Below are 12,151 nucleotides of genomic sequence, written 5' to 3'. Positions count from 1 at the left end.
GGCACAGTTATCACATAGAGCAAAGCAAACGGCACCCAAACAAGAGTTACTCACGGGCGAACGTAGAATCAGCAAGTTGAGGCGCGGGAAACCCCTGGAAGGCGGGAAGTTGCCCCAAGCTCATACAACGAGCAGAGGCACTCCACCCAGGCGGAGAGCGCAGAGAGCCCTAACCGGCAAGCATAAACTACCCCCAAGGAGGGCTGCAACATACACAACACAGTCTAAACAGAGAGCATGCAAGGTCCAACCAACCGGGAAGACCGCAGACCCAAGAAGACACCAAGGTCACTACCAAGAGGTACCAGCCCCTCCGAGACCCTGGGGCAGAACTGAGACCCCGGTTACGCATCAACATCATATTTGCCATTTCGGCAGTAGCAGGGAGCGGAGGAGTGCCTACCAGAAGGACTCACCTAGTAACAACTTCACATGGCACACCTACTATGGTCCACAAGCAGAGGTCCGGGATCAGCACACAGTCTCTCCAGCACCGGAGCGCCATACGCCTAAGCAGACCAACAACGGGTGTCGGATGAAGCCCTGACTACTGGCAATCTGCCCATGCTGGACTGAAACCCTGTAACCAGACGGGGCACCAACTTGGGACTCCATAAGCTGAAGATGATGACTTGAGGTTTTCCTAGACTATTTTATTTTTACCCTAATTTAGCCACTGTCACTTAAAAGCGTCCATAGTATTACATATGTTTGTCTCTCCATAATCTTACGTACTTCACACCCAGTTTCGGACTCCAAGTGAATTCCTAATATAACGCTATAAAATGAGCGATGACCCCACTAAATATAAGCGACTGGACTCAATGGGTATAAGTGCATAATGTTTAGTATACGTTGGGTTGGAGGGTACCGCAACAGATATTAACGCGATACAACCCTACGACATAAGCATGATATAAATGTGTTCCCAAAGCATGTTAACCTTAAGGGCTATAGGACTAGCCAAACATAATAATACTGACCGCTGCGACAGATAGGCTTTCCGGTAACTAGACCTGTCTATGATATAGCATTGTATGCAAACCTCCCTTTGACCTAATCTGTGCCTTGAGACCATCTCCCCTCTGATTTTACACTCTAAGTAGCACTGAACTGCGTTTTACCTGTTACAATTAGTTTTATATGGATGCAGTAACACATCCTGTCTGTCTGTTTATAAGCTTTATGCCTAAGTCATTTAGCTTCAAACATATACTTAAACACGACATAGGGCAATGTTTCAGCTTCACCTTATATAAGTCATGCATCACAACATAAGCAAGGTAACATCGCAGTCTCACTGTTGTGGTACTGGCCTTTTCGCTGCCGGGACTCTGCCTCACCATAAGACCCTGATAGTCAGCATGGGCATCAGATAAGGGCAGGATGCTTCGGGGTGGGAGGGGGTAAGATTGACCTGGTTCCCTCTTTACTGATGCCCCACATATTTTCGAAGCCACGTCTGCTATCACATAGCAGTTTGTATCGGCAGCCTATTGCAGGGTAATATCGCAAGCGACAGCCTGTCTTCCTTTGCCCGTTTCATCCCTGAGCCCTCCGGATCATCCTAGCCTGTAACATCCAAATACCAACCTTGTCTAGTATCTTCCAGTTACACTGCTATGCCGGTACCTCGAATTTAGACAAATTAGCCTGAATTACTTATGCCAAGCGTGCCTTATCTACAATTAATTGTTTGCTATACTCTGTTAACTTAGCTTGTATTAATAACCTAAAAATTGTGCATTTCCTCTGGATGCTGTACAACAGTTGATTAATAAGAGTTTGTAAATTTCATGTGAATGCTGTTGTGGCATTTTTGATATGCAAATGTTAATTCATGCACAGCAAAAATAAAGAATAAAAAAAAAAAAAAATTATTACAAAGTACTTGGATTTTAATAACAGACAGACAGTTCATGGTCAATCGACCATGTACACATGTGCACTGCGGTGTTAGTGGTGGGAGGGACTTGCCGTGCACGCTGCTGGCAGGTCGCGAGGGCATCATCACCGGTCTGTGTGATACCCTTGCGTCATGTAGAGGTACATACAGAGGTCCGCGCGGACATTGCTCTGATTGAAGCGCTTGTCAGTGAGGGCACTGTAAAGCGGGAAAATACAATATATAAGGCGCCCTGAGGTAACAGCGCCACAAAAGTTCAAGAAAAATTTTATTGGACCTGTTTCCCACCCTACCCCCCTATAATTTTTTTATTTTATGTCGTGGTCTTTTATTGGGGTTGAGATCATCTGCCTATTTTAAAAGGGGGAGGGGAGTGGACTGGCTGAGTTGGTTATATATTTGTTTATGTTCTGGCTAATAGGGCGGAACTCTGGTAATTCATTTGTTAAATTCTCTGGGGGTTTAAAGACCGGAGATGTTTGGTTACACGTTATATATTTTAAAAGTGAATAAGTTATGGTTTGTAATGTGTTATAAACTAAATAAAAAGCCACAGCCTTTTTTATCACATATCTGACTTTGTGTGTTTTATTATTATTTATTCTATGTTTATTTATGTTTATTCATGGAAAGGTTATATGTTAGTGTATGTTAGAATTAACCCCTGCAGTGCACATGCAGATATATGACTGCATAAACACAGGCGAAATAGCCAAGCCTGCCTTCTGTGTATAGCCAAATGTACGGAAGCCCTGAGAGGCCAAATTGGACTTGTTACTTTGCAGAAAATTGAATTTCAGTTTAAAAACATAATTTTGTGCAACAGAACACGATTCCCCTTGTGTTCTAAAGGAAGAAAAGAGTGACTTATTACCTTGTATTCCTTTGGAGACACAGGAGAAAAATATGAGGAGGGAGGAACATGAACGGGAAAGTAACAGGCACTCCAGCCCAGCACATAGATACGACTAAGGCAAAAACAGGGGCTATTGTTAGACAAAGTGCTAAATAAAGATCAATCACTAAAGAAATCAATAGAATGTCTCTCAACATTTCGCAATTTGCATTCCTTAAACAGACCATGTTTTTTGTTGATAAATTCCCCTCTAGATGAGATGGCATGAATCCAAAATGACATCCATCTAAAGCCACGCCCCCCAGGAACAGAGTCCCGATGCCGTGTTACATTGTATTTATCCATTTTGATATAATTTTCTAAAACATTGGAGCATACAGATATAAAGATCAGTGACTTTGCAGCATTTATTAAAAATAGACAGGACACACATACGCTCATTCTATTGATTTTACAATCATGTCAAGTCAACCTTGACAAAAAGGTCACAGATGAATTTGGCCTGTACTATACAACACACAGATGTGTCAGGACAAGGACATCATATAATCAGAGAAGGAGACTATGAATAGTGAACAGCACCCAAGAAGCTAAAGCAGCTCTGTAACCTTCTGTTGTCTGCATAATTTGCAAAGACCCCAGATGGTGAATTAACCTTTTGCAGTGCAGTGGCCTGGGAGTGCAGGGGAAGGTAAGTTTTACTAACCTAAACCTGTCTCTCATAACCGACGCCATCATTATCCTGTGGATCCCCTTCAGCTCCAGGGACTTCACCTGCCAGGAGCCCACGTCAGTGCTGCACCCTTGCGCTTGCTCAAAAGTACAACACTAGTATGGACCCCCAAGATTGCAGGAGCCTCCACAGTGACGAGTAGAAAAAAATGACAAAAACTTGAAGGCGGTAGCTCTGCTTTTTGTCAGGCGTAGGAAAAATAGATAAGACAAAGTCCCTATTATCTTTTGACTGAGTTGGAGTTTCAGTGACATTCCAACACAATCAATGTGAGTATGTCATAAATATTTTAACTTTATTAAATAATCATTTTGGCGGAAGATGGGGATGCGATGACAGCTGTTTTAGAGGCTTTAAAACAAATCAGCTGTAGCATAAAAAAAAAAAAACATCCAGATTTAAACCTGTCATTTTAATTAGCTCCTTATCTGAGATCCAGACATATTTTCATGGGAACAGACAGGGGTTTGTGAGTGCTTCCAGTGGAATAAATAAGTCATGGGATTGGCCCAAGAGATCTCTGACATTTTCTGTTTTCAGGAGCAACAGCAGAACCTGGTTATTTGTTGCTAATGAGGAACAATCAATGGGCATTATTTATTTTATTGAATATATCTATAACATACTAAAATGGTGCTAAATTCACCCGCTATTTGTAGCATACTGTAGAATGTGAAAAATATGAGACATATTTTATCTTATTTATCTTAAGCAGAGCTGGGACAGTGGGCAGAGTGTGGACAGACAGGTGAGCTTACACTTAAATGGCCATCAAAGTGATACTAAAAAGTCTCCAGTTAGTTAAATGTGTATATGGATTTGAGATAGTGCGGAAGTAATTATTTTCTTTGGTTTTTATTAACCCATAATTCTAACCTAAACCACCCAGATTTTCTACCCTGCACCACTCTATAACTTTGACTCCAGGTTATCTTAGCTGAATAACCTCTGAATTATTTTGCTGTTACACTTAGGAACAAATACTACGATGCACAATTATTGTTCTGAATATATGATTGGAAAATTACCTTAATTAGGCTTTGTAAGTTTGGATACTACAGCACAATACGGGGTTAGCTGAATCATATTTTACTTATTCAATATTATTTTATAAAAATGTTTTATTTATTACATTAACATAACACGCTATAAGACAACAAAAATACAAGTAAAAGCAGATCTGTACATTAAATAAAAGCAGTATTAAGATAAAGTCGCAGAAGTTGAAAGTACCCGGTATGTAAATAACTTGCCACAGCTTGCAGTTTTTTGAATAAACCTTTAGGACATCTTAGAACAATTATGTTATTTGTTAAATAATTGCAGTGTAATAGGTTTTACCTTGCATGGCCAGTTCCTAATTAGATTCTTTTGAATGTCACAGTGTCACACAGTAGTACAGAACTGCATAGTGGGATGGACTAGCGATCTGCCTGTACATTACGTCACCCAGCTATTGTACAGTTCATTTTCAGTATATTAAACGGGTGTTATTCCTATCGGTCTCAAGCATTTTAAATAAGTTACATTACATTATTTTCTGTTATTTCAATTTTTTATAGACTCAGAATATCATTAGAGAGGGAGCCATGAACAAACCATATAACTACTCCCCCCCCCCCTTCCTCCCCCCCATGTGATGTCACTAAGCATTGTGTTAACATTACAGCTGTTGTGAGCGTCTATTTAAAGTAGCAATCAACATTTATCCTGGTCATTGTAGCAGTGCCATTTCAAAACAAATAACATGTTTGCTACAAATTTTTTGTTTTGTATAAACATGCAAGACGCATAAGACCTCCTGATGTATGTATGTACATCTGGTGGTGTATGTACCTCCCATAAAACCCCACAATTTAAATGATTTTATCAATGTTGGGGATTTGGCTAAAAAGGTTTTTAAAAAAAAAAGGCAGGCTAAATTTCTCAATTGACAGGCTTATCTTTTTTAATGTAATCTGCATTTTTGAAACTGTAGGTGTATGCTTATCAGTATTATTTGCAAACTGAGATATGCAAACTCAACCTATTTCAAATGTCTGCTTTAACCCCTTAAGGACACGACATGTGTGACATGTCATGATTCCCTTTTATTCCAGAAGTTTGGTCCTTAAGGGGTTAAAAAAAGCATACTTGGGTTCAAATAGTACTATAAGAAAAAAATGGAAGTGTAATAATAAACTACCTATTAAAGAAAAATAGGATTAAATGTAAGAGAATCAGGTACATTTACTACACGCAAATGTGTTTTTAGAAGAGAAGATTCAGATGAACAGAAAGCATATATTTTTTTACACTGTCACACAGCTGACTCATGGTACCAAATATAGACATTGCATTGAGCTGGGGGAGGATGTCCATGACAATATCATCATGGCTTATTCTCATTGTCACTTGGAGCAGATTGGGAAGGCAACATAAATTTACTTAGCTAATTGTTACCCTGTATTGCCAATTTGGTTGTAAATACAGGAATTTCCATCATATTAAAAGGGATATTCATTAAACCAGTAAAGGACCAGAGAATGGCTAATTTGATGAGCTGAAATGTAAGGGAGTTGGAGAAATTCTCCAATTGGCTGTTAAATGTTCATTTCCCTGACAAATCCCAGTGAATAATCCTTACTATATAGGGTATACAAGAATTGCACACGTTAAGCAATAATTGCTGAGGAAGAATACATTTACAAACTAAGCTGTTTTCTCTAAAATTAAAGGGGAAATCTAAGCATCACAGCAACTACAAGTCATTGTAGTTTGTGTGGCATTATCAGTCCATGGGCGCCAAATGTGTTTCTTTTATTAATTCGGATTACAGTTCGCTACAATTTAGTCTTCGACGTTTTTGAACTACAGAAAGATGATAACTGTCTTGATCCTATCTACATAGATATATTGGAACACAAGCAGCAGTTTTCTTCTAAAATACTAAATGTGGCATATTTGAGAAGACAACGTGGGGCACCGAGGGAGGCCACTCTAATCATTCCTAGCCACTGAAGCAGCACTCAAAGGCAGGGTGACTCATAGATAGTCGAATAATGTACTGTATGAATGTTTTATTGAGACCGTTCTAAAGGAGGTCAGAATTGGAGTACCAATCATAGATCAATCGATGGAACTCTGACTGGAATATAGGCGCAAGTGTCATATAGACAGATTATATACAAGCTTAGAGTCCATATTGCTTCATCCAGGCCCATTAAAATAAGGAGGGGAGAGGCCTAGGTCAGTGTGATACTAATTTACTATCTTGTTGCAGTCCTTAGTTTTGTATCATTGAATAATGTTCCTTTAATTAAAGGTGACATCAACTAATCATGTTTTATAAGGCTTAAGTAAAATTAATAAAAACCTTAAATTCTATTAAAAAAATATATGTATATAATAAAAAAAGGCTGGGCACGTTCTTTTTTAAAGAAGAGGTTCAAATTGCACCTATTGAAATAATATTGAAAAGCTGTAAATTAATCTCCCTATTCAGAAGTAAACATGATGTCACAGTATGTGCATTGCTGCACTACCAGTCTGACTGCAGGGCCAGACCCACAAGATGCGAGAATGACTTCTTCAAGGGCATATAGAAGAGATGACATAGGGATTTGTTGCTGAGCTACCTTCAGCCACACTAACAGGCCTCACGGCACTGTTTAATCCTCTACATACATACATACATACATACATACATACATACACATATATACACATACATACACACAAACATAAACATATATCTAAATACATATACTAATACACCAGGGGGTTGTGAGCATGGTTAACCTATAAATGCATTAATACATTATGCTCAAAAAGAGACATATTATTATAGGTAGGTATATATGGATACATATAATTGCCGTATGGTCACATGCCCTATTGCTGTATCCTGGAGCCTGTACTGCCAGATGAAGTCATCGATCATACACTCAGCAAATAGAAATGGCTCAGCAAACAATCAATACAAAAAGAAATTACATTCTCTCTTGCATAGTTACCTTAGAATTATGCAATACAGTCAGTTACCACTGCAGTAAACACAACATAACAACAGCATACCCCGCAAAACTACGAACAATGCATCATTTTAACATGTCTAACCAACAGTACAGAGTGCCCATCGTCTGAAATAAATTATTATATATTTTATCTCCATTAATATAATTTATTAATATTATTATTATTGCAGTACAATGGCTGCACCAGGATGTTTTTAGTCAAGCCTGGATCTGGCATTCATTTTATATTCTGTTGCCACTAGGAGAGGGGGGTGTTAAATTTGGTAGAAAAGGAGTGAAAACACAGCCCCTCCTCCTCATCATCATCATCTGTTATTGAATTTTCTTGCATCCTTTTTTTAATGAGATGCTGCATGGCAAGATGGATGATTGTGTTTATACCCACTGACTGCTGGAAGATTGCATTTACCTTGGGGTCCTTCTCGTAGTAATATTGCTGGGTTCTGATCCATCTCCCCACCAGGTGGTCCCTGACAGTGTGTGCCAGGGCGAAGTAGTAGTCTCTTGGGGTGGATACGTTCCTATCCTTGACCAGGGTGAAGTGGAGATGCCTGTTAAAGCTCTTCCTGACCTCAGACACATCTCCCAGCCCTGCAATGCCCCTCACACTGATCTGCTTCCTCTTGTCGCTGTCTGTGAGTGGGGTCGCCATGTCTTGTCAATGGAACGTGACCTGGAGCACTAGAAGATGTGAGGACTGTGCTTGAAGATGAGGATTTGGGTGCCCACCAAGCTCTGTCCAAGCCTCTTGTAGTAGAAGCTGCAGAGGGAGGGACTGTACAGGCGCCTGCGCCCTGTGGCCCCAGACAGTAACAGCCCAGCCTCCAAGAGAACTGGAGCTACAGTACAGTGAGTGGGGAGATGAGCTGCAGCCAGCCCTAACCTCTTATTTACCTATAAATGCAGGGTGACATCCCAGATCCTCCCCCTGCTTTGCACTGCTCAGCAATGGTTTGCTTGTAAACTAGGAACACACAACCTTTGTCTCCTGAACTCATTAGCAGTGAAAGCAGATCTGGGACTGCCTGGGGACTTTGCTTCCTATTTTAATTTCTCAATTAATGTATAAAATACACAAGGAATAATACAGGCTAGGTGGAGGTATGATAAAGTTGTCTTACTGGAAGCCTTGAGAAAAGGTCTTGGCTGCTGCAGAACCTCTTCGACTCTTCATGTCCTGTTTCTGTCTATGTTTAGTTTAATTTGCACAGGAGCTGTCATGTTGCCCAAGGGATTTGCATCACTATGAGGAAAGTGTGAGTTGTCAAGATTTTAAAGTGAATTTTTTTTAATTTATTTATTTTGCCAGAATAGCAGAAATGGAATTAATGTCAGCTATGTTTTCAGTGCAACTATTTTGGGTTAATGATTGAAAATCATTTGGAGGATTATTCACTAATATCCATATGGTGAAAAGTGAAACTTAACCCCTTCACTACCAAATCATGTATACACAATTTTGAAGTTATGTTCCCCAGAATCGTGTGTACATTTTGAATATTGGTGTCCCCGAGAGCAGAGCGGAAATCCCCGTTAGCGACACTACCATTAGTGTCAGCCCGTAGGGGGCACCCTCACTCAATTGCCTATAAACTCCCAATATATGACATATGTTGCTACTGAAAATACTGGATTTTAAATCCAAAACAATACTGGGTTATTGCAACAGAAGGCATGAATAGTTCTGAGACAACTTTACAAATAGTCCAAGATACATTGCAGATTCAGTAATGTTACAACTGTTTTAGCCCACTGTAGTGGTTATGGTGCCAGGACTGGTGTAAGTTGTCAAACTGTTTGACAACTTACCTTGGATCTGCTTGGTGCCAGTTATCTTCTCCATGAGAGCCAGAAGCTCCTCGGCATTGCAGGGGCTTAGCTCACTGGCTGAGAGTGATCAGCTCTGCATGGCAGGGATTAGCTCAAGAGGGTATTGGAAGCTCTGGGTAGCAGGGCCGGTGCTAGGATTTTTAGTTACACAGGCGAAGGTGCATTTTGGCGCCCTTACCCTCCTTTAAAAAAAAATAAAAAAATGCATCTTCACCTGTGTGTATTTCCTCCCAAGCCACAGCCATAATTTTTCAGTCACACAGTCAAAGTCATACAGGTACACTGTCATACAAACACAGAAATAATCATACAGAGACATACAGACACAGAGACATACATGCATACAGAGACATGAAGGCATATAAAGACATGCATACATACAGAGGCATACCGTCATACAGACACATACAGGCATACAGAAACATACATAGAAAGACATACAGAAACATACATACAAAGACATACAGGCAAATACATACAAACATACAGAGACATACAGGCATACAGAAACATACAGGCATGCAGGCATACAAAGACATGCATGCATACAGAGACATACCGCCATACAGACACATACATATATACAGGTGATGTAGAATTATTAAAATCCTTTATTGATCCTGTATTGAATTTTTGTACTAACTCCATTCTAACTACATTACATGACAGATTTTCCTAACAGCATTTAGAATAAAGAATAGAGACTGTATTTTCTAGAAGGACATGACTAACACCGGAATTATCAAGTTCCTGTAACATGCAACAAAGTATACTATAGCTAGGCCATGAGAAACAGCTTGTATGAAATGTTCTTTCATAAAAAAGACCCTGAACCTGACCTAGAGTCTGACATCACTAACTACCCAAAATGACGCCCAAGCCCCCCTTCCCACCGAGTAAGCCTCGTGCTGGGTAAGATGGCGCTTGAGCCATCTGTCCACACCTGTGTCCAAGAAAGACGCCACCTCCCGGTGGGAGGACACCTAGCTAACCACTTAGTGCTGGAGCCAATTAATAAAATTGATGGGTGGACATTGACATAACCACTTAACACTTAATCCAATTAATGATGTTTATTTGTTGTTATCTTGATATTCAATGATGATGCAATTTCGCTCTTATAAGGGTCTGCGAGCCCGCCTTTTTGATCAGATGCCATTAAATTTTCTCTAAGTGTTTTTAACCTGAACTCTGTGTGTCAGTGTGAACTTACTTCTGCGTATACGCAATTTAATCATCTCAGATTTGGACAGGAACAGATAGACATTTAAACATATTTGTTTATTTAAAATAATCTAGAACAATTTGGCGCCCATACGTGGGGCACCGGGCTATGGCCTCTGGCCGGTAAGCCGTCCTAAGGAAGACGCTGTTGGACGGAGGAATCCGGGGGGAAGGATAAGAGACTGATCACCTCTGAATACACGGTAGAGACTACTGCAGAGCCTAGCCGGTATGTTCCAGCCCCTTTGATTGACCCGTCCAAGTGTCTGTGACTGCTTCCGGGAGGACATCAAAGACAGGTAATATCTTGCCCGGTGCCTTATTGTTGTTACCCACCTGTTTACCTGCATTTAGTCTATCTGTTGCCTGGGTGTGTTTGTATTGGCCTGTCTTTAGCTTAAGTGCCCGGGTAGAGTGTTTATCTGTGTACCCCTTTTTGGGATAAGAGGGGGGTGGACCTGTGGTAGTTTGCCTGGGGGTCCTCTGTTTGTCTGTTTACACCTTTTGGGATAAAGGGGGGTGGACCTGCGGGTGTGTGCCTGGGGTCCTCTGTTGCCTGTTTACTCCTTTTAGGAGCCACGTGGCTGTGGCTGTAGGGAAAAGGGGGGGTGGACCTGTGGAAGTTTTCCTGGGGGTCTTCTTTGCCTGTTTACCTCTTTTAGGTGCTGGGTAGCTGCAGCAGTAAGGAAAAAGAGGGTGGGGAATCTGTGGAGGGGTGTAGACTCATTGCTTCCTGGGGATTCCCCTGGTGTCACTTTGATAGCCTAGCTAGCCTCATTGTGCACATAGCTCTGCTTGCAGAGAGGTGGTACCCTCCAGCTTCGAGCGCTGAGGCTGGTGGCATTCCAATTTTATTTCTGGTGCGTGGATTCGGGCAGGCATTGCTGTCTCCATCACCACGGAGACTTATGGGTGGGTCCATAGGGGCGCTACGAGGGTGAGGATAGTGGTAGCCACACTTGGTGGACTGCTGTAACGGGGGAGGCATATGGATTTCGGGCGGTGTTAGCTGTTATCCTTGGCCGCTGGTAGTGAGACTTACGAAAGTTGTTCTCCGAGCGGGGACACTACGAGGTTGAGGGAGGTGACTTTGGTCACATGAGTAAAGGAAAGGGATTACTGTTGAATTTATTTGAACTGTGATGCATGCACTGTATTTCAATTGAATTGTTGTTTTAATTGGGAGTCATTCAAACTCCTGTGTCTGTCTCTACTTTCACTTTACTTTTACCTTTTACTCTACTTCCTGTGTTATTTACACTATCCACTCCTATTTCTCTTGTGAGAGAAGTGATTGGTCACACACTTCTCACCTCGCTCCAATCCGTGGCTACCTCGGGTAGGCGGAATTAGTGACTAGTCTACGTTTTGGGAAGACGCACTTGGGGGGACCCACCCTTCCGAGTGGCAGTCGAGCATTGTAGACACTCTGTTTAATCTTCTTTCCCCTATATCAGGGACGCCTTTTATAGGGAGGTATGGGACAGGGATTGGGAAAGCCCGGTAAGGGCTGGCTAGCGTGTGATCTAGTTGAAGATAGAGAGGGTGAAGAGATGGTTAAGGGAGTTGAAAAGATTGCTAAAGTG

At 41.2% G+C, this 12,151-nt stretch overlaps 1 protein-coding gene across 1 annotated transcript in view; it reads right to left on the bottom strand.

The window, feature by feature from the left end:
- The window catches only part of PYGB (glycogen phosphorylase B), a 107,448-nt gene extending 99,145 nt beyond the window's left edge, over positions 1-8,303 (bottom strand). Inside the window, exon 1 of the mRNA XM_063443707.1 lies at positions 7,921-8,303. Coding sequence (XP_063299777.1) covers positions 7,921-8,163 — 243 coding nt within the window. The 5' untranslated portion in view covers positions 8,164-8,303. The remainder of the gene's footprint in view (positions 1-7,920) is intronic.
- Positions 8,304-12,151: the final 3,848 nt, after the last annotated feature.

Source organism: Pelobates fuscus, chromosome 2 (genome assembly GCF_036172605.1).
Source record: "Pelobates fuscus isolate aPelFus1 chromosome 2, aPelFus1.pri, whole genome shotgun sequence".
Classification (NCBI taxonomy): domain Eukaryota; kingdom Metazoa; phylum Chordata; class Amphibia; order Anura; family Pelobatidae; genus Pelobates; species Pelobates fuscus.
This window is presented reverse-complemented; position numbering and strand designations above follow the sequence as displayed.